This window comes from Fragaria vesca, linkage group LG6 (genome assembly GCF_000184155.1).
Source record: "Fragaria vesca subsp. vesca linkage group LG6, FraVesHawaii_1.0, whole genome shotgun sequence".
Taxonomy (NCBI): domain Eukaryota; kingdom Viridiplantae; phylum Streptophyta; class Magnoliopsida; order Rosales; family Rosaceae; genus Fragaria; species Fragaria vesca.
The window spans coordinates 34,297,645-34,324,750 of NC_020496.1; the positions used below are offsets into that span (position 1 = coordinate 34,297,645).

The window sequence follows — 27,106 nt, forward strand, 5'->3', positions numbered from 1 at the left end:
ATATTCTCTATGTGTGCCTTGGCCTTATGCCAATAGGATATGTAGTTAGACTAGATTTATGTATTCATATCCTTACCATATTGGTATTGTGTAATTCTCTATATAAAGGGCTCCTATCAATGAATAAGATGATTCTCTTGCTATCTCTTTGTCTCTACACTTTATTCTTCATCAATACATACAATAGTTTACTAATCTTTTCTCCTTAAAATTTGCAAAAGTCCCTGAATCATAAACGTGTCCGGCTAATATGATTGTCAGCTTCCATTTATTCCCATTCTGGAATCAAATATTCTTTTTCAAAACCCATCAAACCCTTCTTCAATCATACTTACAACACACTTAAAAATCTGAAAAAAAATAAAAAATAAAAAAATTACTGTGGCCGGTGACACAAAATTGAACCAAAATGGAATCCGAAGAGTGTAAATTTACCTTCATTGAGAACTTCCGTCGTGGATTTGGTATGATATTATTAGTGATCTAGGTGCTGAACTGCTGGTGGTGTCCACATTATCATCACCGCTGAATGGGATCGGGTATTCGGGTTCATACAGAATTGATTCGGGTTGCGCCGACTGGGATCGGGTATTTGGACATTTGAAAACCAAGCAGTAATTAGCTCAGACAAGTGAAAAAAGTATGACTGTATACTAACTTGCAATCGAATGTTCTCCCTCAAAAAGTAGAAGCCAACAGTACCGAAATTCTTATATTAAGTAGTAGCGTTTATTTGGTCAGTTATTGATCAAAAAATTCATAGATTCATGGTCATTCATTGTTAGATTTACAGATAATGGTTGAACATAAAACAAAACAACTCTACTTAAAATATTTATCTCCATTGTTGAATTTACATCTAAGGATGACTGATTATAAATCTCTTGGTTAATTACTAACTAGGTGATCATGATTAAATTCTCACGAGACCGCAACTAGAGCATTGCCCCAAGTACAACATCCTACTCTAAATAGGAGATGATAGGGTAAGGCTATGGCATGTCAATGCATCTTATGCATCAACTTTACCTTAAATTTGTAAAATATGTAAGAGAAATATTTTACGAGTTAACTCATGGTGATTGGTGAATGTGTTATTGAGTGTTCCTTCCTCATGGTTTGGTACCTATAGGACAAAATATGGAGGAGGACGTTGGTTATTTTGGCGATGTCTAGAGGTGGTATTAAAATTCTCATGAGTCATTGTAGCCTGAAAAGGTGATCGTTATAAATGGTTAGGAGTTTGGTCTATTTGGCTCATGGAGAACAAATACAATGACGAACCTGTAAATGATTTCAGATTTAGAGAAAAGAGGAGTTTATGTCCACCACTGATCATTCGCATGTTATGTAACTTTAATTTCTAAAAAAAAAATACAAAAAAAAATATGATGAGCCATGTTACCATTTTTTGAGTGTACTTATTTGGTAACTTAGTTCATCTAAAATTTTTTTAAAACTGGACCGGACGGACCGCACCGTACGGGCCCAATTTTGTAGAATACACTATAAGCCCATAAGAAAAGGCAGGTGGAGGTGGTGGGGAATCGCACCGACGTCGTTTTGCTTACAAGTGGTTGAAATGGATCCCTGAACTGGGCGGCCCAACCACGTGTAGTAAACCGGGTAGGCGAAACCGAACCCAGAACCGTAACGGCAAAGCAGGCACACAGAAAATATAAAAAGCCCTAAAAAATTAACCAACGGTGCTGATAACCCTTGTTTCTCTCATCCCACTCGTCTCCTCTCTCCTTTCTTCTCCAGCGTCCGATTAGCCCCCTCTCTCCCTTCCTCTCGCGCCAAATCTTAATCTCCACACAGGTATATATATATATCCTCCTCCTCAATTCCTCATTTCCTCTCTCTCTCTCTCCTCTCTTCTCTCTCTTATGGCGGTGCTCGGGTTTCAGGTTTCCTATGGCGGAAGGTCCAGCGAGCCCCGGCGGCGGCGGGAGCCACGACAGCGGCGAGCACAGTCCCCGATCGAATGTCCGGGAGCAGGATCGGTATCTTCCGATCGCGAATATTAGCCGGATTATGAAGAAGGCGCTTCCGGCGAACGGTAAGATCGCTAAGGATGCGAAGGAGACTGTGCAGGAGTGCGTTTCAGAGTTCATCAGCTTCATCACCAGCGAGTACGGCGTCGTTTTGGTTTGTTGTTTTGTCTTTTTGTGAGTTTAATTTTGACTTTGATGTGAGGATTTGGGAATATGTGCAGGGCGAGCGACAAGTGCCAGAGGGAAAAGAGGAAGACGATTAATGGTGACGACTTGCTTTGGGCTATGGCGACTTTAGGTTTCGAAGACTACATTGATCCTCTCAAGGTTTACCTTGCGAAATACAGAGAGGTAATTCTATTTTGTATTTGACTTGCTTGCGGAAATGTATTAATCTCTTTAATTTTCTAGATCTATTTGTTTATACAACTGAATTGTTTGAGATATGCAGTGAAATGAGTGTTTGGTAATGTCATTAGTGTTGTAGGGTATGGTTGGTTTGATGTAGTAATTACGATATTATTGTGGGACACTGACTAATATACTGTTACTTTTGGTTTCATTGATTGTCTTCTGGTTCGATTGGGATGTTGCAGATGGAGGTTAGTTGAATTGTCCCTGTTTAGTAGATTTTACTATTGTTTACTGTGAGTTGTTTTGTTTATTATTGGGTTTTTGGTTGCGTCTTGTAACAGGGTGACACCAAGGGTTCAGGCAAGGGTGGAGACTCTTCTTCTAAGAAAGAAGCTCAGCCAAGTGCCATTGCTCAGGTTTATTATGATTTTGGTATATTAGTTACACTAAGCTAGGATTTCGTCTTTGGAGGTTGTAACTTATAAGACATTTTGTGTTGTGGCAGATTCCTCACCAAGGTTCTTTCTCTCAAGGAGCTACTTACTCAAATTCTCAAGTAATCTCCTCTCCTCTGTCATTATGTTATCTATTTGTGGCTGCATCATATCAAATTCTCATCATCTCATTTGCATGCATGAAGGGTTATAAGCTCATTTTGGGTATTTGATATCTTCATATGTTTTGTGGGGATTTCTTCATATATTTTGTTGGAGTGTTCTTGTTATAATATTACAATACCTATAGTAATTTATCCCTTTGTATATGGACTGATTGCATTTTATACATGGACATTACCGAGTGCCCTTTAGTTTAGTGAATGAAACACCTCATTTTAGGTAGCAGCTTATTGGGGAGTATCATTGATTCTGCAGATTCTAATGATACTTGACTAAGCATTCTTTCAGTCGAGCTTTTCAACTATTGAAAGAGTCAAGTGGAGAAAGGCATACAATCTCTTGTCGCTAGGATTTAGACGTTTCCGATTCGAATGTTTAGGGGTTTCTTTAACTGCTTTTTGAAATGGAGTAAACTGTTTACCAAAGAGCTGTTGGTCTAGCTGTCAGACACTTGGTTTGCTCCCAAGTGCTCTGGGGTTTGACTCTCTCCCGTTGTGTACCCACCTATTATTGCTAGAGTTTCCGGCTTCCCAAATGTTGTGGGGTCAGGCAGGAAGCCTATGGATTATCGGGTCAAAGATCCCTTAGTTTTTTTTTTTTTAGGAGTAAAACTGTTCAGCTTTAATTGTATTAGTTGCAGAAAGGGTGCATTATTGGGTGCTCCCATTGATGGAATCTTTAATTATAATACTATTTTGGGTTCATTCTCTTCCTAATCTGAGGTTAATTTTCAAACGCTCACTGGGATTATAGAAGTGAAGTATACGATCTGTTGGACTGTTGGCCCATATCATGTGTAATGTTTTATATTTTTATTTTTGATATACTTACAATTAGCATGTTAGTTATTGCTTTCCAACTTGCTAGAGTAATGCTTTATGTGCTATATCAAACGCTAAAGACTTGACATTTGAAACAAGACTCGCCTGCTTAAATAATTAAGATCATACTGCAATCTTATCTGAGTATACTCATTTTCCATCTTGAAACACCAAAGCAGTTAGATAGTTCTTACAGTCTGATTTCACATCATATTATTCTATCCTGTTTTTGTATTTGGTTGGTTGGATTTTTATCTTTGCTCTTAGATACGTTCATGTTGATGATGAGTGCCTAATGGTTGATAGCTTGCAACATTAGTTTATGTAATTCCTGTGCATTGTCATTGGTGAAAGGAGACACTGAATGATTATTTAAATTTGGAATTAAACACTATATTTGCCGGTGTATCAGGGTGCATTTGTTGTTGTCTAATGTTTGCATACCAGCTTGTTTATGTGGTAGAGGGTGTATTTGTCTATTTGATAGAAGATTGTAATATATGCAGATCAGTATTATGACAGTGAATTTACTGTCAATGACATTTTACTTTTTGGGACTCCATATGATAACAGTGCCAACTTACATTGTTTATATTAATGCTGTTTTTGTTATGATGGTTGAGTGATAGTAAAACCGATGCTGTTTTCGCATACCACCCCCTGTTTTAGTTTCAAGTTTGCTGGCAAGTGCTGTTTATGAAATTTTGGAAAAACTGTATGTTCTAGTCTAATGAATTATCTATCATTGCAGACCCAACAAATGATGGTTCATATGCAAGGCTCGGAGTAGTTCAACTCTTGTTTACCCAACACCATAATTTAATTGCTTATCTGAGGAGATCTTGTTCAGTGCCCAGGAAAATAACATATTAATTTATTATTCTGATGTGAATGCTATAAACGTGAGGTTAGTTTTTCAGTGACTTCTGGTGTGGTTTGTAAACTAGGAGTTTCTTCGAGTCCAATGCCTATCTCAAGGTAATAGCTTTGTCTCAGGAAGAGCTATTGCATTCCTTTGATTTGTAAACTGGTGTCGTGAGATAGGCATTTGCTGTTGAGAGTGGTTAGGAAATGTCATGTATGTTTCAAATTTTTACATTGTATGATTTTATTTGCTGTAGACAGTTTTCATATTAAAAAAATAAAATAAAATGGAATCCTATTGCCTGCGTTCGACAGCTTACCAAGATTCCCATTGTTTGGACCACCTGAGAATGTTTGTGTGCTTTTCAATTTGATCAGGCAGTCTCCTTCATGCACAAAATCTAGCTCCGATCTTTTTCATATCTGGTTATGTGTCCACCCTGAGAGGGGTGGTTGTACCACTGTTTCCTTAAACCTGAGGATACAAGATATTCAATTGATGCGAGCTAGTTGTATTAAAGAAGGTTTCAATCCTTTCTTTTCGTTCTAGTTTTGCTGCCGGTCTTGGTACACAGCCTAGAAGCTGGGTTAGATAACTCAGAATTCGGCTCCGGTAGCCGGACAAGGTTCAGTCCTAAAATATTTCTGCTCGTGTGATCTATATTCCTATCTTGACGAATTTTCACTTCCTGGTAGAATTAGATGCTCCGGAGAATATGCCTTGATCCTTTCGTGGAGATGGCGATAAAAGATGTACCAGAGTGGCGACAGAAGAGATGAAAAGAATCTCCATTTGAGAAAAGTAAAAACGAAAGAAAGAAATAGACGGTGTCGTGTGGTGGCCAAAGTTACGTGCCCAAATTACACGTCGATGGACTTTGGCTCTTGGTGTGGGCATATACGTAGTGGACGATGCGTAGTTCATCACTTTTCTAGTTAAAGCATCGGATAAAAGTTTATTACTTGACCCCATGCCAGATTAATTATGATATTTATCCTCAGTAGTAGTACTATGGAGTTACAAGTCAAGCAATCACGTGTGAACAATTTATACCCGTCGAGTCAGTAGAAGTCTAGGTGTGGACCTCTGTCAGGTTTGAATCCAGTTAAATGTAGACATGGAGGAAGTGGTGATCTAATATGATGTCCCTACATAGATCAGTCTATGAGCCTATCAGCATACAAGGAAACTGAGTGATCTCGACCACATCAAAAATAGAGTTACAAGCCAGATTGGGGTTTCTTCCTATCATGAAGAAAAATACGAGACATTATCGATTATATGTATATTAAAGTCGGTGTATGAGTCTTGGATCAGCAGTGGACAACTTAAAATGTTGTTTTGGAATTGGCTTTCACATTAATTCTTATGTGTAATAATCAAGAATAAAAATTTCTTAGACAAAATTACGTAGAATTTACCGTGCTGATTTCACACAACTGAATGTCATAATCCAAGCTATTAAAATACATGGTCTGTTTATATTTATTTGTATATTTATTCAATCAGTGCGGTTATTGAGACCTCTAAATTTGCTCATTAGACCTCACTCTATTTTGAATTATTAAATGACATATACATCCTCATACACAATGACTATTAAGGACAATAATTATACAAAAGGAAATATTGTATTTATTCTTTTTAGACTTTCCAATTCAATAATAATTGATTTCATTCTTTATTATTTTCTTTATATATTTTTACTTTCCAATTTCTTTTTATTAAAGCATATATATAGTTTATAAAATTATAAGAGCTAAAAAAATAATCAATATCGATCATGTGACATAAAATTTTGTATTATCATACATGTTAAATGCATATACTTGCAAGGTGCATAAATATTTTTGCAAAAAAAAAAAATAATAATATCTATCGATTATAGAAAATATATATTTATTGAAATAATTATTATGAGGTACAAATAGAGATCAAATTATTCAAAGAAAAAAATGGAGAAAAAATAACACGTACAAAAGAGAAAAACAATTAAAAATATATATAGAATAGTTCATGATAGAACATTTTCTTGCATGAAAAAATAATCAAACAATAAAGGTAGGGATAATGAATGTTGAAAAGAAAAAAAACAAAGAATGAGAGGTCTATTGAGTGAATAAGAAGTAATTAATTGATTGAAATATATATCAATAAATAACTAAGGTTATGTTAGGAATTTGAAATGAGGTCTAGTAAGCAAACGCTTATATTAAAAAGTAAAAAGGAGGTGTAGAGAGAATGAGAGGTATAGTGAGTAAATTTGGAGGTCCCATGTCAGAATCATATCATTGTTCATCAAAGATATGGTCTCATATTCAATCAGGCGGTGAAAATCAATGCCATGTACCACAAGATCCTACGCTATCACTTACATTTTTACATCACCGGGAGTCTCATTAGGCAAAGAAAATACAAGCCTGATTTTATTTCCAGTGTCTTTCTTAATTTTTTTTTTTGGCCAATCACGTCTCTTAGCATAAAAAAAACATCATTAAAGTCTCTGGTATGATAGGAACCTACTGTCAATAAAAAAGTGCAAATCCTTCAATAGAACACAAATGTTCCCTAGTTTTGATTAGTATTGTGTTAGCATCCCACTAAAAAACTGACAATTATTAAACTATAGTTAATCACAATTATTGTGTGTATTTATAAATTTATTTTTTACTTGATCATATCACAACGTCAAAAAGTACCATATCTTAGATATTAAAGATATATTCTCTATGATAAAAATTCATCTGTTTTATTGGTATTTATTATTTTTTCGTTGAATAATGATACTTTCTTTATGTTTTGGTTGCTTTTCGACATATTAACGTTCAATTGAATTACATCTAATCATAAATTTCATAATAAAAAGACTGTATATGACGAATAGTCTTGATCCACCATACACTCATGCAGCTAGGTTATTTTTATTTTTATAATTTTTGATATTAAACTCTAACCTTAAAAAAAATTTCTCTTTTTAAAAGCACAATATATGTGGGGATTAATGGATTATATTCCAAGAAGTTTGATGCATACCAAAAAGCTGAAAAAAGAAAACACTGTTTATATAGGAACAAAATATATAAATGCAGTGTTGAGCTTGGGCTCTACGATACGATTTACCCTCCAATCCAGAATAAAAAAGAAGATCTTAATAAAGAAGATTCACATACACTACTCCATATATATCTCTAAGCAGCTTCCGTACGCTCATCACCATCATCATCACCATCCCCTCTCTTAAACAAGAACAAAGAAAACCTATTGCCCCCTCTAACCCTCTCTCAGACTTTCCTTTATAATTCAGGTCTTCGATTTTCATCGAAGGCCGATTTAACAACAGGAACTACTGCAGCAGCACCTTTAGGTAAACAATTTTTAACCAACACAACCCAACAAAATTTTAACAATATTTTTTGATTCATGATTCCTCTGTTCTTCTGTTTTTCTGGGTTCAATGGAATATGGCCTGCTTGTTATGTCTTTGTGTTGCGTTTTTGTTCTGCGTTTTTGGGTTTGTGAGGATTTTCGGTTGTTCTGGAATAGACCCTTAAAGTTTGGTTCTTTTTTGCTGAAGAACAATTTTGGGTTGATAAAGAAGGAAACTTTGACATGTTTGATGATCGTTTTTTGTTTCTGTGTAATGCAAAAGCTTTGTTTTTTGTTTCGTTTTGTGATTTTGATTCTGGGTCTTTAGGAAGTGGACTTTTAGACTGATAATTCAAGCTTTGACAATGCAGGAGTGGTAATATATAATCGGATTTCTGTGAAAAAGTTTGTGAATTATAAATGGAAAGTCGTGGCCAAAAGCGTTCCGAGATTGATGATGAATTGCCGGCTGATAAGAGGGCCTGTAGTTCATTGGAGTTTAGGCCGAGTACATCAAGCTCGTCTCAAACCCCTTTGAATTCTGTGAGCTCCACGCCCGAAAACAATGATCAGAACAATGATCATGCTGATCATATGGATACTGAATCCGAGGGAGGAGAACCCGAGAAGGATTCAGCTTATGATTCCTGTGATGATGAGGAGGAGGAAGATCACAGACACAGTGAGCTTAGGGACATTCAGAGGCAGAGAGCGCCTGGTGATCATGGAAAGTTTCAGACCATAATATCTTCTCTGAGTGAAGAAGTGGATCTTTCTCAGCAGCTGGTTATGCTCAACGAGTTGTGCGAAGTGTTGTCCTTTTGTACAGAGGATTCACTGTCTGGTAGTACATCGAACTCGTTGTCACCGATTCTCGTTAAGCTGGCAAGGGATGAGACTAGCGCGGATATCATGCTATTGGCAATACGGGCAATGACATACTTATGTGATGTATACCCGAAGTCATCAGCCTACCTAGTCCGACATGATGCAGTTTCTGCTCTCTGCCAAAGACTATTGGCTATCCAGTATTTGGATGTAGCTGAGCAGGTAATGTTTCTGCATTTGATCATATTATACAGTTTGGAATTTGTGATAATCATTAATTAAAGCCTGATGTCAACTTGGATTCTTGTTTGGTCTTCTGCAGTGTTTACAAGCATTGGAGAAATTGTCACGGGAGCAACCACTGGCATGCTTACAGGCTGGGGCAATAATGGCTGTTCTGAACTATATAGACTTCTTCTCTACAAGCATACAGGTATGTTAATCATGTCTTGTATTACACTGTAGCTTAGTTTGTTAGATTATTTTTCTTGTATTATTCTGAATGTAAATCGTGTCTACATCAGAGAGTTGCCCTTTCTACTGTGGTGAACATTTGTAAGAAACTTCCTTCTGAAGGTCCTTCTCCTTTCATGGATGCTGTTCCGACATTGTGCAACCTTCTTCAATATGAGGATCCGCAGGTATCAATTGTGAAGTTTTGTAAATTTCAGATCCTTCATTGGTCTAGAACTAATGTTTTGTTTTTATTGCTCAGCTTGTCGAAAATGTTGCCATTTGCTTGATTAGAATTACGGAGCGAGTGAGTCAGTCTTCTGAGATGCTGGATGAACTTTGTAAGCATGGGCTGATTCGTCAAGCTACACATTTTCTGAGCTTAAATGGCCGAACTACTCTGTCTCAACCAATTCATAATGTAGGCAATTCAATATTATGTTTCTCAGATCTTCTTCCATATCTTAGTGCCTTGAAGGATGTCTGACTATTCTTTTGGTTGGCAGGGTTTGATAGGGCTACTTGTCAAACTTTCTTCCGGTTCAGTTGTAGCTTTCAGGACTCTATACGAGCTTAATATAAGCGGCATATTGAAGGATTTATTATCTACTTATGACCTCTCACATGGAATGTCCTCTTCTCACGTGGTGGATGGGCATTGCTATCAGGTTTACATCTTTACCATTGAAATTGGGCTATTGTTCTGTTTTTGCCTTTTGTCTTCCTTCTGATTGAATCTTTACAAGGTCCAGTATTGTTTTTAAATATCTATTTTATGTAAAAGACGAAGAAATTGCTAGAGAATTCTCAACATTCTTCTGTTACTTTGAAAAACTTGTGTTCACCTTAGGTATACGAGGTTCTTAAGTTGCTAAATGAGCTTCTCCCAACTTCAGCAAGAAATCAAGATGCTCCACAGTTGTCAGAGAAGGAATCTTATTTAATAAATCAGCCTGAACTTCTGCAAAAGTTTGGGATGGATATACTTCCATTGTTGATACAGGTTTGGCTCCTGATGTGTAGCTTTTCCTTTGTGTTCCCTCCTCGGCCAAAGCAGTAAATAGTTTAGTAATGTTTCCTTCACCTTTCAACAGGTTGTAAACTCCGGTGCCAATTTATATATTTGCTATGGATGCTTGTCAGTCATCAACAAGTTAATTTATTTGAGCACATCTGACATGCTCGTTGAATTGCTCAAGAATGCCAACATTTCAAGGTAGACCTGATTTTCATTTATTTTTCTTAGTTACTGTATCCAATCTTGAATAACACCTCACTCATGCTGTTAATTCTTTCGCTTTGTCAGTTTTCTGGCTGGAGTCTTTACACGAAAGGATCCTCATGTTTTGATATCAACCCTACAGATTGCTGAGTTAATCCTGCAAAAGTTCTCTGATAATTTCTTGGATTCATTTATTAAAGAAGGTGTCTTTTTCGCCATTGATGCTTTGCTATCACCAGAAAAATGCTCACTAGTAACACTGAATAAATGTTCGAAGCTGGTGTTTCCAGTGTCTAGTGAAACAAGGCTGCTGTCTGAGTTCAGTCAGAAGTCTGCTTCAAAAGAGGTCCTGAGATGCTTATGTTATGCTTTTCCTAGCAGTTCACCAGGATCAGACAATGGAAGTTGCATGCTTGAAAAGGATTCTGTTTATAGTCTTGCAAAGCATGTTAGATACAAGTATTTTGCACCAGAATTATGTGACCCTGAGAAATCATTAACTGATGTTCTTCAGAAGCTTAGAACTTTTTCTGCTTCATTAAGTGATTTGATGAACATGTCCTTGGATGCTTGTGCTCCTGATCAGCATGAAGAGAGCTTCTATGGTGTAATGAATCAAGTAATGGAGAAGCTTAGTGGAACAGAACCCATTTCCACTTTTGAATTCATTGAAAGTGGAATTCTGAAGTCCTTGATGACCTACTTGTCCAATGACCGGTATTTACGACAGAAGGATGAACTTGTTGCTACTAAAGGTGACATCTATGCTGTAGAAAAAAGATTTGAGGTGTTCGCGAGGCTATTATTTTCTTCGCCAGATCCGTTCTCTAGGGACCTGCCCATTATAACATTGATACGGAGATTACAAAGCTCACTATCTACTTTGGAAAATTTCCCCGTTATCTTGAGCCATATACCCAAACAAAGGAACTCCTATGCTACTGTTCCGTATGAGCGACACACTGCATATCCATGTATGAGAGTTCGGTTTGTTAGAGACAAGGAAGAGACTTCCCTTGGTGATTGCTCTGAAGATGCTTTTACAGTTGACCCTTTTTCTTCATTGGATGCTATTGAAGGATATCTGTGGCCTAAAGTCAATGCAAAAGGAACCAGGCACATCAAATTCGCTACAGGAGTTGAGTGTCAATCAGAATGCGCACCATCAAGTGCCAGCTCTAGTCAAGGAGGGAGTCAAAATGCTGGAGAGCTGGAGAGCATATCCACAGACTTGCCTGAGTTGAAGGTTTGTCTTTACGGTCTCTCAGTTGATTATCCCAATATGATAGTTTTAGAAAGGAAAGACTATTTTGTTCTCTATTTATAAGTGTTATTTGGGTGCATTTCTTTATCCTCGGTCCTTCTTTCTCTGCAGGCAGATGAGGTCAATTTGACACAGCCGGAACCTGAACGAGAACCCAGTAATGAACAGGCAAATCCTGGAACATCTTTGGATGAAACTTATGCTGTAAGAAAACCTTTCCATTAATCATAAGCTGCAACTCATGTCACTTTCTATTTTCCTGTTGGAAGTAATCAGATTTGTCCTAACAAAACAAAGCTTTTCCTCATGATGCCTGCCAATGGAGAAATAGATGTTTGTCTAATTTTTATGACCTTGGCCTAGTTTCCTGTTTTTCACATTATCTTCTCCATCTTGTAATTCTCATTTCCTGCATTAATGCTGCTGCTGCTGCTGCTGCTTCCTATCAGGTCTAAGATGTTATCAATCCCCTAATTTTTATTGGTTTGGTTCAGGATACTGTGGAGGACGTAGAAGCTCAATCTGAGGAAGACACAGAGATGGAAGAACAGTATCATTCATCTTGTAGCAATGATGATACTTCACCAAAATTGTTCTTTTACCTTGAAGGGAAACAGCTAGAACGGTCATTGACATTGTATCAGGCAATTCTTCAACAACAAATGAAAGAACAAGAAATTGTCATTGGTTCAAAACTGTGGAGTAAAATGTACACATTGACATATAGAAAAGCTGTAGGTCAAGAAAGTGCTCATAAAGAAGGTGGTGACCTAGCAGAGAGTTCCGCTGTATCAGATAAAGCTGGGGTGTATGCGTTGTATGCTTCACTTTTCTCCAGCATGTTTCCTTGTGAGCTTTCTTCTGACTTGGAGAAGTCAAATCCTATCTATGACATTGTATATCTGCTCAAAAGCTTGGAAAGTATGAACAAGTTTATTTTTCATCTGATGTCTCGTCAAAGGATATGTGCTTTTGCTGAAGGGAGAATCAATGACTTGGATGCATTTCAGATAGCAGTTACCCAAGTGCCACAGAATGAATTTTTAAGCAGTAAACTGACTGAAAAGCTTGAACAGCAGATGCGGGATGGTTTGGCTGTGTCCGTTGGTGGTATGCCTTTGTGGTGTAATCAGTTAATGGCATCATGTCCTTTTTTGTTTAGTTTTGAGGTCAAATGCAAGTATTTCCGCTTGGCTGCCTTTGTTCCATTACTGGGCCAGTCTCCTTCACCATCTCATAGTGATTCAGGTATGACAAGTGATAGGCGACAAAGCTCTGGTGGCTTACCTCGACAAAAGTTTTTAGTTTTCCGCAACCGCATTCTGGATTCTGCTGCCCAAATGATGGACCTGCATGCCTATCAGAAGGTACTTCTTGAGGTGGAATATGACGAAGAAGTTGGTACTGGTCTTGGACCGACGCTCGAATTCTATACCCTGGTTAGTCACGAGTTTCAGAAATCTGGCCTAGGCATGTGGAGAGAGGATGGTGGATTTTTCACCACTGGTATAAGCCATGCCGAGGATACTGGAATTTTGATATGTCCTTGTGGTCTCTTTCCTCGTCCTTGGTCATCTACTATGGATGCATCTGATGGGACACAGTTCAGTGAAGTAATCAAAAAGTTCACGCTTTTAGGGAAAATTGTAGGAAAAGCACTTCAGGATGGGAGGGTCTTGGATCTGCACTTCTCCAAAGCCTTCTATAAACTAATTCTTGGACAGGTGCTCTCTTCTGACTATTTTATTCTGCAACTCTGATGCTTGTTACGCAAGCTAGTAAATATAGACTAACATGTGTGTTTTTTTTGTTTCCTAGGACCTTGGTCTGTATGACATCCAGTCGTTTGATCCTGTGCTTGGAAGGACATTACTAGAGTTCAAGGCTCTTGTAGAAAGGAAAAGGTTTTTGGAATCTGTACATGGAGAAAATCCAACATCTGAGTTTGATTCGTGCTTCAGGAAAACTAGAATTGAGGATCTTTGCCTTGATTTTACACTTCCCGGGTACCCTGATTTTGTTCTTGCATCCGGGTTTGATCATAAAATGGTACGTCTCCCTTGACTATGTTCTTGTATACTTTGTTGAAGTGTTTCATTTAGTAAACTGCAAACTGAATGCACTGTATGGTGTAGGTAAATTCCACGAACTTGGAAGAGTATGTTTCACTTATGGCGGATGCAACTATAAATTCTGGAATTTCTAGACAAGTGGAAGCTTTTAAGTCTGGTTTTAACCAGGTATGTACTCGAATGTATTCTATTTTCATGCAAGGAAGATAGAGCGTGTCTATATGTTGATGCTTTCATTTAATCTGTTGTAGTCATGTACTAAAATTATTTATTTAATTTTTTATTGTACAGGTTTTCCCCATAGAACATCTTCAGATTTTCACTGAAGAAGAACTAGAGCGTCTGCTATGTGGAGAACGTGATTCTTGGGCTGTATGTTTACAACCATGTGATTTTTGGGTTTTTTTTTAAGTACTACCAAGTATATGACTAACTCGTGAATATTCTTTTTGGCAGTTCAATGAGCTCCTTGATCATATCAAATTCGACCATGGTTACACTGCTAGCAGTCCTCCCATTGTTAATGTTGGTGTTCCTTTTTCTTTGATGTGTGTTAAAAGTTCATGTGAATTTTTTAGATGTAGATGTAACTAATTTCTTTGAAATTTCAGTTGCTGGAAATCATCCACGAGCTTGACCAAGAACATCGAAGAGCGTTCCTGCAATTTGTGACTGGGGCGCCTCGCTTACCTCCAGGAGGTTTTGCATCCCTCAATCCGAAGTTAACTATTGTTCGAAAGGTCAATACCAGTGAACAACTCTGTTGATTTCTGAATATATATTTTTACGCATCATTTGACATCTCCTTCCGCTTTCCATCTTTTACAGCACTCTAGCAACTCGGCGGACTTGGACCTACCGAGTGTGATGACTTGTGCAAACTATCTTAAGTTGCCACCATACTCATCGAAAGTAAACCTCTTTCCTTCACTACTGATCTTTTTTTGAAAGCCTTTTTGCAGAAAAATTGATATTGAACAAATTTGATTTTCTTTGTCCAGGAGAAGATGAAGGAGAAACTCGTTTATGCCATTAAAGAAGGGCAGGGATCATTCCACCTTTCATAGATCCAAATGATCCTTTTAACTGTGACTTTGTAAGTAGTATAGTAGGGGTTGGTCTCTCTGGTGTAGAGAAAGAAAAGGGGGTGCTGGTGATGGTGATGGTTTTAATTGATGATAAAGAAGGTCATTAACAAGAGGAGGCTTAGTCTGACTGATTGGTTGGATGTGTATATTACTGGTGACCTAGGTAGTTGACTGGGGAGAGTTGTACAAAATGAAGAATGGGGAATTCATAAGGATGGATTGCGCTCTAAACATTTCCTTACATGGCTGTGTACAGTGCTCTTTATCACTACAAAATTATCCTTTTTGGTGGAATGAAAAATAGTTATTTTCTTTTTTGTGAACAGGTTTCCGGTTAGTTTAGCTGGTTTTAGTCGTTTTATTGCAAATTCGCTCACTCAAGAAATGCTGCTCTTCTATTTTTCTCCTGTAATTGTGCATTGAAAAGAATAATGATGATGAGATCAACTTCTCTAAAGAACATGCATGCGCATATCCGTTTGCTGGGGGATCAAGCAAGATCTAACTCGGTACATTTCATAACTTCGGCACAAGGTGCACATTCGTTGGTCGGCGATTTGGTTCAGTTAAGTCTTAAGCAGGTCGTCGGCATGCCAAAGTAATAAAGTAAAAACATTTTTATTCTTCGATTTGTTTGCTTTTCTTTGCATAAAAAGCATTTGGCATGATCTGGTTGTCATGTTTTCATAACCACATCCGTTAGAAATCAAATAAGCATGATAAGAATTGTGAATTCGACAATGAATCAGCTTATTATAAATGAATTCAGCATAAACAGATAAGAGGAAACTAAGCAATGAGAAATTACTACTTTTTTATACCTTTTTGTTATGAATGTCTGTGCAAATTTATATTTACATATATAAACAATTAAATTTGACTAAAAGGAAATATATAACAAAAAGGATTACGAAGAACACACAAATAATCACGTAAGATATAGATGCAATAATCATGCAGAATATGAGATGCTAAGAGTGTTATACTTGATAGAAAAATAAGAGCGCAAGCTTCCAAGCTTAGAGCTGAAAAATTAAACCATCTTCTTTTGTCAGAAAAAGATATTGAATTTTTTTATAGAAATTCTTATGGTTTTCTTTTGAAATAGAAAATTGTAATATTTGTATGGTTTTGAACATGATGAGAAAGATACAATTCATATGTTCTCATAAACTCACGAGTTTAGCGGATACAAAGTTGATTTGTAATGTTGTTATATTTATAGATTAATTTCAATTTATCTCTTGAGGTTTAAGGTTAACATCGTTTCAGTCCTCATATTTATATTTCCTCATTAATATATTCACAACCTGTTAATTTGTCTAGTTCATCCAAATGTATCTTGTTATTTATTAACCATTTGTAAAGTATATATAATTATTATAACTCATGAATTGTGACAATATTAAATAGACTATGATATCCAATTTTAATTTCTAGCAATCATTACTCTTACACATTTGCAATTTTCATCTTTATAATTTTAAATCTTAGTATAAGTTTGGTTTATGGGAATGAGAGTAGTTTATTTATCTTTCACATGAGAAGGGAAAGAGAATGAAAATATTATTTAGATATAATTTTCTATTATGATGTTTGGTAACAAAAAGAACAAAAAGTTGTTAAAAAGTCTGTAAGCAGCAATATATTTGTGACTTGTGAGCAGTGAGTAATAGATGCATAGACATGAACATCTCCAGCAAAATGAACTCTCTAATCACAATATCATGCCGTGTTAGGGCCACAACAATAGGACTAAAGGTGAAAAGCACAAGAGAATAGAAAGTTAAGCAAACATTAATTCTCGACCAAGTAACTACTTGATACATCACACTAATTACAAGAAGCTAATGAACAAAAGAACCACCAATTGTAGCACATCACAATTGAAATTGCTAGAGCGATCCGTAGTACCCAAATCCCTCTCTTTTAATTTCCTTCATTTTTAATATTTTCACTCAAATATTCCAATCACAATTATGAAAATCTTGACTCATTGTAAATAGTCATCACTAAGCCCTCAATATTGATTAGGCTTTGATACAAGTCTGTTGTGAGTCGAACTTATACTACTAGACCAAATAGTACTGGGTGCATCTCTAGCAGTGTTGTTAATTCAAAAAATTTATAGCAGTATTGTTAATTCAAAATTTTTATAGGATTTGTTAGTTTTTTAGACAAATAGGAGCTCCAATAGTAAGGGTTGCTAAATATAAGGATTGCTAAGCAAAATTGCTAATTTGTCAATCGAGTGATGAATTGCTAAAACAAAACTTACATTTTCCCTCCATTTTCTATCCACGTGTCAGTTTATGATTTGTTAAAACATATAACATATTTACACATAGTTATAACTGTTGGAGCCAAAGTCTTCTTAAGTCTAAGGACTAATCTATTAGAGCATCTCCAGCAGTGAACTTCAAAAATTGTTATATTTAACTACAATTTTAAAATTTAGGTATTGATTTAACAATGTTGCTCCATTAGTAATTGCTACTTATTATGTTTTAACTAATGGTAAAATGACACGTGGGTAAGAGAGGAGAGAGAAGATTTAACTATTGCTTTAGTTATACATAAAAAATTGACAAATTTGTCAATTTTATTTAGCAATTACCTAATTTTGCAATGATGTATGCAGTTTAGTTATACATAAAAAATTAATAAATTTGTCAATTTTATTTAACAATTACCCAATTTAGCAATGATATATGTATTTTACTAAAGTATCAATTTACCTCAAAAATAAAACATTATAGACGCTCCCCGAATCATCACGTTTATAATTCAACAATAACATTAAACAACACAAACTTTCAAATCCAAACCCATAAGGGGTTCGATTGTTCGAACCGTGAGAGTAAAAACTTTCGTTTTCTACATCCATAAATAAATGTTTTCTTTCCTTAATTGTTAACTGTTGGTGACTAAACACAGAAACAAAACTGCAAGTAGCTTCTTTACACACCAAATGAACAAGAGGATAGAAACCAGTCGACGTAGTAAGCACCAGTTCCACTCACCCATTCTCAAACTCAAACCACCTCCATCTCCATAACCCAATTCCATTATCTCCTTCTTCTTCTTCCACAGCTTGATCAAATCAAACCCTTCTGCTTCTCTTCCCAAATGGACCAAGCATGAACCTCAACCCTCCTCCTCCACCTTCCCCATTAGCCTCCATTTCTAACCCTCTTTCCCACTCTCTCACTCTCCACCGGGTCTCTTTTCCCTCCTCCATTTCCACCCCCACGCGCCCTTTTCGACTCCACGCCACCGCCTCCACCCCCGCCAACCCAGCCGCAGACTTCACTCTCACCACCGTCACCGCCGCCGATGACGACGACGGCGACACACCAGTATCCAATGAAGACCAGAAGCTTCTGACCCTCCTCCGCCAGAGAAAAACAGAAGAGGCTTGGATTCTCTACACCCAATACTCCCACCTCCCCAATCCCACTTGCCTCAGCCGCCTGCTTTCTCAGTTGTCTTACCAGAACACCCGCACCAGCCTCACGCGCGCCCAGTCCATCATCACGCGCCTCCGCGATGAGCGCCAGCTCCGCCACCTCGACGCCAACTCCCTCGGCCTCCTTGCCGTCGCCGCAGCCAAGGCCGGTCAGACCCGCTACGCCACCTCCATCGTCAAGTCCATGCTCCGCTCCGGGTTCCTCCCCCACGTCAAGGCTTGGAGCGCCGTCGTCAGCCGCCTCGCCGCTTCCGGCGACGACGGCCCTGCCGAGGCCCTGAAGCTGTTTTATTCGGTCACGCGCCGTGTCCGGAGGTTCGCCGAGCCGGAGCTGGTGGCGGACTCGCGGCCGGACACGGCGGCGTTCAATGCGGCGCTTAACGCTTGTGCTAATTTGGGGGATTCGGATAGGTTCTTGAAGCTGTTCGACGAAATGCCTGAGTCAGGCGCCGAGCCGGATGTGCTTACTTACAATGTTATGATCAAGCTCTGTGCCAGAGTTGGAAGGAAGGACTTGCTTGTTTTCGTGTTGGAGAGGATTTTGGACCAGGGAATTACTGTGTGTATGACTACATTGAACTCGCTGGTTGCGGCTTATGTTGGTTTCGGAGACTTGGAAACCGCGGAGAAGATGGTTCAGGCAATGAGGGAAGGGAGAAGAGACCTCTGCAAGATTTTAAGGGAGGCGAATTTGAGGAATTCGAATTCGAGTGGGAGAGATGGGAATGTGTTTGAGAAGTTGCTTCCGAATTCTGTTACAGCTAGTGAATGTGAGCCACCGTTGTTGCCAAAAGCGTATACTGCTAACTCTAGGATTTACACTACACTGATGAAGGGTTACATGAATGCTGGGCGTGTTATTGACACTGTTCGGATGCTTGAGGCACTGAGGCACCAGGATGATAGCTCGAGTCAGCCTGACCATGTGACATATACGACTGTTGTTTCTGCATTTGTGAAGGCGGGTTCCATGGACCGTGCTCGCAGGGTGCTGGCTGAGATGACAAGAGTTGGTGTGCCTGCAAATAGGATTACATATAACATTCTTCTCAAGGGTTATTGTCAGCAGCTGCAGATAGACCAGGCAAAGGAGTTGGTTAGAGAGATGACTGAGGATGCAGGGATTGAGCCTGATGTGGTTTCATATAACATCTTGATCGATGGGTGCATACAGGTTGATGACAGTGCCCGTGCTCTTGCTTTTTTCAACGAAATGAGAGCAAAAGGAATCGCTCCTACCAAGATCAGCTACACCACGTTGATGAAAGCTTTTGCCTTGTCCGGACAGCCTAAGCTGGCTAACAAGGTGTTCGATGAAATGCTCAATGATCCACGGGTGAAGGCTGATTTGGTAGCTTGGAACATGTTGGTTGAAGGGTATTGCAGACTGGGATTGGTTGAAGAATCCAAGAAAATCATTCAGAGAATGAAAGAGCACGGGTTTCACCCTGATGTGGCTACTTATGGTAGCCTAGCTAATGGGATTGCATTGGCTAGAAAACCAGGAGAGGCACTTTTGCTCTGGAATGAAGTGAAGGACAGATGTACAGCGAAAAAGGAAGGTGAAAAGTCTGATGATGCAGATCCTCCAACACTGAAACCTGATGAAGGGCTATTGGATATTTTGGCTGATATATGTGTTAGGGCTGCTTTCTTCAAGAAGGCTCTGGAAATTGTGGCATGTATGGAAGAGAATGGGATTCCTCCGAACAAGACCAAGTTCACTAAAATCTATGTCGAGATGCACTCGAGGATGTTTACCAGTAAGCATGCCTCACAAGCTAGGCAGGACAGGAGGAGTGAAAGGAAGAGAGCAGCTGAGGCTTTCAAGTTTTGGTTGGGATTACCCAATTCTTATTATGGGAGTGAATGGAGGTTAGGATCTTTGGATGGAGATAACTGACGGTTATGCTTCAGATTCAGTTTTGACCACTTGGCATGTTATACGTTATTACTCAAAAACTAGTTGTAGTGTATTCACAAAATCTGAGAAAGTGAGTCATGAACTTTCTCATGTAATTCCAGTGAAGAAAATCCCATGTAATATAATCATGTTATCATATAGGAAAATTGAAAAAGATGTCCTTGTCTACAAGCTTTTTGTATGCAAACAATGTCCTGAACATTTAGATGAAAATACATATACACAATTGGTATTTGTTACATCAATGTGTTGCTTTCGGCATTAGACTTGGCTATTACCAATTGTAACAGAAACTGTTAACCGGTACAAAGATATACAACTTCAATGTGCTATAAATTGCTACCCAAACCTGAGCCTCTTCACCTTGATGATGATTGACTCCTAGAATAAGATGATGATAGTACCTGTGAACACAAAAACATGGTATAAAAAACTCCATGATATAAAAATTCTTGGCATTTGACATTTATGTGGTAATGTTGATATGGAAGCTAGGGGGCTTTAAGATCAGTTATCCTTCAAGTTCTTAGTTTGATGTCCTGGGTTGCAGTACCTGGTATGTCTTCGCCCCTTTTTTGAGTAGATAGCCAACACTGTTTAAGTTATCAACAAATGTGTCAATGTCCGGAACTCTTAGGCCAATCCTATCAGCCAAACTGTATATTTCCTGAAATAATGTAGTACAGCATATATGGGTGACTGAAGGAGACTGAATATTTCAAAAGTACACAAAAGTTCAGATCGACATACAGAAATAGTGAAAGTGTCTTTCTGCTGCAACTCTGATTGCTTATTAAGGGCACTTAAAAACCGCTTTGCTTCTTTTTGTTGACTCATCCCTCCACTGCGACCAAAATCCACAACACCATGCTCATCAATGTACTTGTCATACAAGGATTCTCTCATGATTTCAACTACATCCTGCACGATAGGATGATACAAAAAGTCAAGCTCATGTGGCATAGAGTTGATATTGATTTGGAAGTAACCAAAATTTTGGCTCAATGAACGACAATCAGAATCCATTTCAAAAACAACTAAAGCAAAATTGTAACGTTCGGACAAATAGTAAAAGTTCTTTATCTTTGAGGGTTGGGGAATGTCTTTTTGCTAGATAAGAGAACTAACCATTGCATCTTGGGCAGTAATTTCCTCCCTTAAATCCAACCTAGCTCGAGCTTCTGTCAGCCTCACCAGACTCTCCAGTTGTCTCGCTGTTATTGGTGTGCTATCAGCGGAGGTAGCATGGTCTCTCAGTTTCAAGTAAAATTTCTGCAGGATTTCTGCTGCCGGCTTTGACATCCTGGTTCACCCAAGAAAGCATATACATAAGAAATTGTGAAATGAAAGAAACATAATCAACTAATCAAATGCAAAAGAATTCCAATTTAGATGTCATCTAAAATCACCTTGGAAAGACAAAAGTCCTTGCATAAGCAATGTACTTGCGGAGAAGTTGCATCGGTAATGGAACGAAATCAGCATCCTTCTTTGGGTCAAGCTTCAACCTTGAAACCAAAGAACGACCTCCACTCATATCTATGTCTTCTGCACTTTGTGATGCTGCATTTTCTGAAGCAGGAGGCATTTTGTTGTTAAAAGCACTCTCCCAATAGGGACCATATATCAAGATACGCAGTCACTACCTTGCTTTGTAAAACAACAAACAATTAAATAATAAATAATCACGTCTCTGGGTATATGTATAAACTACCTCTACTAATCTTTTTTGCAGCTGGTGAGTGCTCTCCATATCCAGTATGAAGCTGCATGATAGACATCCAAATCATTGAATTACACACAGCTTATAAAACTAATTTCAGTACATCTATACATCAAAGAAGACTAGCAAATGTTTTATTTTCCGAGTTGTTTATAGTTTCTAGAGAATTTGGCGTTTTCCTTTCAGTGGCAGTGTATCAGAATTTGCCAGTAACCTTATCTGGAGACTTACAATCTCCATTAAGATGTATGAATATTTTTTCAACTGTCACCATGATTTAGTGTCCAGCATAGTAAGCATGCCTTACAGTTGCTTCAAATGAATTGACAAAATATGGACCAGAATGAGGGCTAGGCTGGATAACTTACTGACATAATGTGCTCTGAAACTCGCTTATCCAGAAGTTCATCAGGTTTGTCAAGTAATATGAAAACCAAATCAAATCGTGAGAGGAGAGCTGCACCTATTTTCAGATTTTCATTCACGGTTTTGGCACGACTGCAGTATAGAAGTACAACGTTATCATAATTGAACTATCATGATAGCAAAAGTACACTAATGTAGTATAAACATGAGTTGCATGACATTGCAATAGCGTAGGAGATGGAGAGAAGGAGTCTGCAAGGAATCAATTTGTTATAGGAGTTCTTGGAAATGAACTATAAATAGCATCAGTATGAGATGAAATGCAATAAAGCATCAGCACCAACATAGGCAAACCACAAGTGGTTATATTATCAAGGACATCCTATTATCAATTTCCAGAATCGTAATATTCCATAGACCAACAAATAAGAAATAAGAACATTACTTATAATGACCACCAACAGGGTTTGCTGCTGCCAAGACAGAGGTTCGTGCTGACAGACTTGCCACTAATCCAGCCTTTGCAATAGACACACACTGTTGTTCCATGGCTTCTAGTAGGGCCTGCACCCATATACGTGAAATAAGTCTTGATATTCAGAATTTAAATGGTAGAAATTAATATGAAACCCAACCTGATGCTCTGAAGTCATTTTGTCAAATTCGTCAATACAACACAAGCCACTGTCTGCAAGTACCATGGCACCTGCATTTGATTGCCATTTATAGATTGTGAGTATTCTGTACTTGTTCATTACTTGAACAGTCATGGGTCTAGCCCTATAATGTTGTGGATATATGTTATCTTTACTGCAGTTGCTTAGTTATGTATAGATGAGAACCAGAACAGTAATATGATTTTTTTTTTATCACCCCCATCAAAAGAAATATTACTACTAATGCTACTGCTTGGACAGAATCACGTGCCATTGCATTAAAGTATCAACAAAAGTACTTGTGCTCTGATTTTTAGATATTATAGTTAAGTTAAAGCTGCCAGAAGAAGATAAACATTCAATTTTCATTTGTAGATTTTACCAATCACTAAGAAGTGAATCATAATAGGTAGTAAAAGAAGAACAAGAAGGGCATGAACTACCTGCTTCGAATGCATAATCACTTGTCATAGAATCCTTTACAACAGCTACAGTGAGTCCGGCTCTGGTTGTGGCATTACCACATACATAAATGCCTCGCGGAGAAACAGCTGCTGCTGCTTGAAGTATTTGGCTCTTTCCAAGTCCAGGATCACCTAAGAAAATAAGGAGGGTACATAATCATCTTCTCTTTTTCATGAATAACTTTCCAAATTTAGTTCTTCAAAGTAGTATGATGGAGTGCAAACATACCAACAATAATGACATGAATGTCTCCTCTAACAGGAACCTTGTTTTGATCATTTGAGTGCTTCCTTACACCTCCAAAGAGTGCCAGTATTATCCCCGCTAAAGAAAGTGATTAGCCTCATTACACCACTATATCAGCAATTTTAGAAAATACAGTGAACATGAAAACGGTCACAGTTGCAATGGACCGATGCATTGTAATCTCTAGCAGTGATAAAATACATGAGAAACAAAGGAGACTAAACTACAAGATATCTGCAGCATATACTGGCATGATCTTCTGAACACAGTAACGTGAAGAAAATAGCATATTACCTTTAACAAGCTCATGACCATAGATGGATGGACAAACAGATTGGAGAAGTTGCCGGAAGGTATCTGGACCATGTTCCTCCGAGAACTTGACAATGAATTCCAAATCCCTAGGGGAAAATGAGTCAACAAGTGCTAACGACCCAGCATTAGAACTAGAATCTTGTGCACCCTCAGGCATAGACTGTGACTTAGAGTTTTTAATTGAAACAGCTTCTAGATACAGATAGTATATTCCCTGACTTTTGCCTTTTGATTTTCCTGGAACACACAAAACATAAATCATGTTGCATGTGGGATAGAATTAGTTCTTTCATTCACCACGAAGGAACAACATACATAAGAATAGGATAATAAACTATTTCTAAAGGCATAGAAGTTTGAACAAGCATGCAAGACATTCAAGTGAACTCCAAAGAAAATATTTACCTCCCCCAATGTCCATGTAATTGTTAATGACTCTTATTATCCCAGTGACAGTCACCACATCTCCAGGGATGCATGCATCAACAAGATCTTCAAGCAGTTCACATTCTACTGTTCGAGGCACCCTGCCTTCTTCATGATCTTCAGGCTTTAGCAGCTCCTGTATCCTTCAGTAGTATCAAAGAATAAATTTAACAAGATCAATAAAGGTACATGAAACCAGTCAACTAGATTACTCTACTCAAAATGCCTACCTTATCTTCTGAAAATCTATCGTTTGAGCAGTAGATCGATCTGGAACAAAAGTTCTGCTCTTGCATGCATGTAGATCACATTTCAACGGTGGCGAAAACTTCCCATCAGGAAACATACGCGTAATGCTCGTCTTACACTTCCCACAGTCAAAATCCATTTGCACCACAAAAGGCCTCACAGTGCTAACTTTGACTACACTACCGCGCACAGATACAAGCTTGTCTGCAAATGTAACCATCATAAACGACCAAATGTTACCTCAAACTCTAAACAGTATACATAAAAAAACACAAAACCATATACCTATATATGCAGCTTTTAAGTTCTTCAAAGCGATCATCGATTTCGGATGGTTATGCAACCGGATATTAACTCGGAAATCATCATCCATTCTGTTACTTTCCCAATGACTCAACAGAACCTTGTGCACTGCAATACTCATGCACAACAGCGTCACCTTCGGCTTCTCCTCCAACGCTTCACAAAACTCCTCAACACCACACTCTTTCCGAAACTTCTCAAAGTCAACCCACAGCACAACGACGCCGTCCTCGTCCTTCACCTGTAAATCCAAACCCTCACACACTCAAAACCCTAAACCCCCATATTCTTAATCGGTAACCAATAGAAACTCAATCCAACCCTAATTTGTTCGGAATTAACGAAACTGAGGGAACATACTCATACCTGAGAAAGAAGAGCTTCTCCCGGCGCCGTTTTGAAGAAGCTGATGAGTGATTTAGTGAGGTTGAGCCAGGGTTTGTCGTCGCCGAGCTCGATCTGGGCCAAGTACGCGACCCATAACTCGGCGAGCCCAAAATCGCCGTAGCTCGAGCTCGTGCTCTTCCCCGCCGCGCCGTACATCGTCGCCGATCGCGATTTCGGCTTCTGCGCTTCTAGTCTTCCTCCCCGGGTTTTGGCGGGAAAAAAATGAAGCCAGTCCCAAACGACGGTGCGTTTAAAACCCGTCTGCCTTATCTAGTTAACTAGTTGTCTCCTCTCTATACGACGTGTCGTTCTTTGTCATCTAACCTTTACACATAACACACGCCTGTAACCGCCACGTGTTCTTTCCAAATGTCTAGGTTTCCACGCCTAGAGGTGAAAAGGATAAAAGCCACACACTTGGCCTCTTCTTCTCTCTCACTGAAGCTCTGCAACTTTTAACACAGTGAAAAAAAACTTGCAAATCTGTCACACCGCTCAGGCCCTGAAAGAGTGAAAGGTAATTCATTTTCTTTCATCTCTGTTTCAACTGGGTTTTCTCTGCTTTGCATACTTCAGCTTATTGTAAATTTATTCTGCTTTCTAGGGTTTAAGAACAAAAAGGGTTGAATTTATAGAGTGAGTGAAAATAGGGCATGTACTGATGGAGGGACCTGAATATGGTGAAGGGTTGGTTTTTGAAGCCAAGGATAGTTGTAGGAATGTTGAAAGTTTGTTAATTTCTGATAAAGATGAGACTTCGAATGAACTTATGAGTAAAAACGATTGTCAAGAGTTGAATGCTAAGAGGGTGACTTGTGATGGAGTCGAAGATGAGGGGTTGGAGGTTGATGTGGGAGGAGAGGGCAACACTGATTCGCTCAGTGTTGCTGAATTTATAAGGAATTCGAAAATGGATGGGAATGTGGGGAGTGGTGTTGATGGAAAGTCTTGTTCTTCGAAGATGGAATTTGGAGTTTCTGACATGGTATGGGGGAAAGTGAGGACTCATCCCTGGTGGCCCGGGCAGATTTGTGATCCTTCGGCTGCGTCAGAACTGGCTAAGAAGTGTTTTAAGAAGGGTAGTTATCTGGTAGCTTACTTTGGGGACCAGACATTTGCTTGGAATGAAGCAGCAAAGATTAAGCCCTTTCTGGAGCACTGCTCAAAAATGGAGAAGCAGAGTGATAAGGAAGAGTTCCGAAACGCTGTTGATTGTGCTTTTGAGGAAGTGTCAAGAAGGGTTGAGTTTGGGCTGGCCTGTTCTTGCATATCCAAAGGAGAGTATGAAAAACTCAAGACGCAGAAGATTATTAATGCTGGAATCAGAAAAGAAGCAAGCGAAAGAGATGGTGGTGACAGTGCTCTTAGCGCCGCTTTTTTTGAACCTGCGAAAGTCATCAAGTTTATAAGAAAGTATGCACAGTTGCCATACGGCAAAGCTGACAGACTAGAACTTGTAACATCCCATGCCCAGCTATCAGCTTTCAGGCGCTGGAAGAGTTATGTGCCTCTGCCAGAGGAGAATGATACTGATATTTCCTTTTTGGGAGAGAAGAACCGCTGCAATGAAGCAAGTGATGAAGCGCTCTCTGTAATTGAGAATGAGAAGTTGGTGCAAAAACAAGAGAGA

The 27,106-nt window shown here is 38.5% G+C and overlaps 4 protein-coding genes across 4 annotated transcripts; 3 read left to right on the forward strand and 1 right to left on the reverse strand.

The window, feature by feature from the left end:
* Positions 1-1,708: 1,708 nt before the first annotated feature.
* On the forward strand, positions 1,709-5,202 carry LOC101300939 (nuclear transcription factor Y subunit B-10-like). Its single transcript, XM_004304349.1, has 7 exons — positions 1,709-1,821; positions 1,911-2,135; positions 2,219-2,348; positions 2,594-2,599; positions 2,693-2,767; positions 2,857-2,907; positions 4,541-5,202. The coding sequence occupies exons 2-7, from the start codon at positions 1,918-1,920 to the stop codon at positions 4,577-4,579; spliced, it is 519 nt and encodes a 172-aa protein (XP_004304397.1). The 5' UTR covers positions 1,709-1,821; positions 1,911-1,917; the 3' UTR covers positions 4,580-5,202.
* A 3,238-nt stretch (positions 5,203-8,440) lies between these two features.
* Positions 8,441-15,385, forward strand: LOC101304997 (E3 ubiquitin-protein ligase UPL4-like). The gene is made up of 17 exons (XM_004306179.1): positions 8,441-9,070; positions 9,171-9,281; positions 9,373-9,489; positions 9,564-9,722; positions 9,808-9,969; positions 10,152-10,304; positions 10,396-10,517; positions 10,608-11,769; positions 11,899-11,991; positions 12,282-13,511; positions 13,606-13,836; positions 13,923-14,027; positions 14,151-14,231; positions 14,316-14,384; positions 14,471-14,599; positions 14,688-14,771; positions 14,861-15,385. Exons 1-17 carry the CDS (start codon positions 8,441-8,443, stop codon positions 14,924-14,926), a joined length of 4,704 nt encoding a protein of 1,567 aa, XP_004306227.1. The 3' UTR covers positions 14,927-15,385.
* A 2,702-nt stretch (positions 15,386-18,087) lies between these two features.
* On the forward strand, positions 18,088-20,495 carry LOC101305294 (pentatricopeptide repeat-containing protein At3g09650, chloroplastic-like). Its single transcript, XM_004306180.1, has one exon. The coding sequence runs from the start codon at positions 18,088-18,090 to the stop codon at positions 20,317-20,319; it is 2,232 nt and encodes a 743-aa protein (XP_004306228.1). The 3' UTR covers positions 20,320-20,495.
* A 204-nt stretch (positions 20,496-20,699) lies between these two features.
* Positions 20,700-25,632, reverse strand: LOC101305586 (DNA helicase MCM8-like). The gene is made up of 16 exons (XM_004306181.1): positions 25,456-25,632; positions 25,072-25,330; positions 24,768-24,990; positions 24,517-24,680; positions 24,091-24,348; positions 23,779-23,874; positions 23,529-23,681; positions 23,065-23,135; positions 22,875-22,993; positions 22,432-22,561; positions 22,055-22,106; positions 21,750-21,912; positions 21,469-21,643; positions 21,091-21,261; positions 20,894-21,007; positions 20,700-20,744 (listed from the first exon to the last, which is right to left on the reverse strand). The coding sequence occupies exons 1-16, from the start codon at positions 25,630-25,632 to the stop codon at positions 20,700-20,702; spliced, it is 2,370 nt and encodes a 789-aa protein (XP_004306229.1).
* Positions 25,633-27,106: the final 1,474 nt, after the last annotated feature.

Coding starts and splice junctions, on each gene's coding strand:
- LOC101305586 (XM_004306181.1), bottom strand. CDS start 25,632: ATGTACGGCGCGGCGGGGAAGAGCACGAGCTCGAGCTACGGCGATTTT. Junction 23,875..24,090: donor TGGTCATGAGCTTGTTAAAG/GTAATATGCTAT, acceptor CACTTTCTTTAG/CGGGGATAATACTGGCACTC. Junction 21,913..22,054: donor TGCAAAAAAGATTAGTAGAG/GTAGTTTATACA, acceptor CTCCTGCTTCAG/AAAATGCAGCATCACAAAGT.
- LOC101305294 (XM_004306180.1), top strand. CDS start 18,088: ATGAACCTCAACCCTCCTCCTCCACCTTCCCCATTAGCCTCCATTTCT.
- LOC101300939 (XM_004304349.1), top strand. CDS start 1,918: ATGGCGGAAGGTCCAGCGAGCCCCGGCGGCGGCGGGAGCCACGACAGC. Junction 2,768..2,856: donor AGCCAAGTGCCATTGCTCAG/GTTTATTATGAT, acceptor GTGTTGTGGCAG/ATTCCTCACCAAGGTTCTTT. Junction 2,908..4,540: donor CTACTTACTCAAATTCTCAA/GTAATCTCCTCT, acceptor CTATCATTGCAG/ACCCAACAAATGATGGTTCA.
- LOC101304997 (XM_004306179.1), top strand. CDS start 8,441: ATGGAAAGTCGTGGCCAAAAGCGTTCCGAGATTGATGATGAATTGCCG. Junction 9,282..9,372: donor TCTTCTCTACAAGCATACAG/GTATGTTAATCA, acceptor TGTCTACATCAG/AGAGTTGCCCTTTCTACTGT. Junction 14,028..14,150: donor TTAAGTCTGGTTTTAACCAG/GTATGTACTCGA, acceptor TTTATTGTACAG/GTTTTCCCCATAGAACATCT.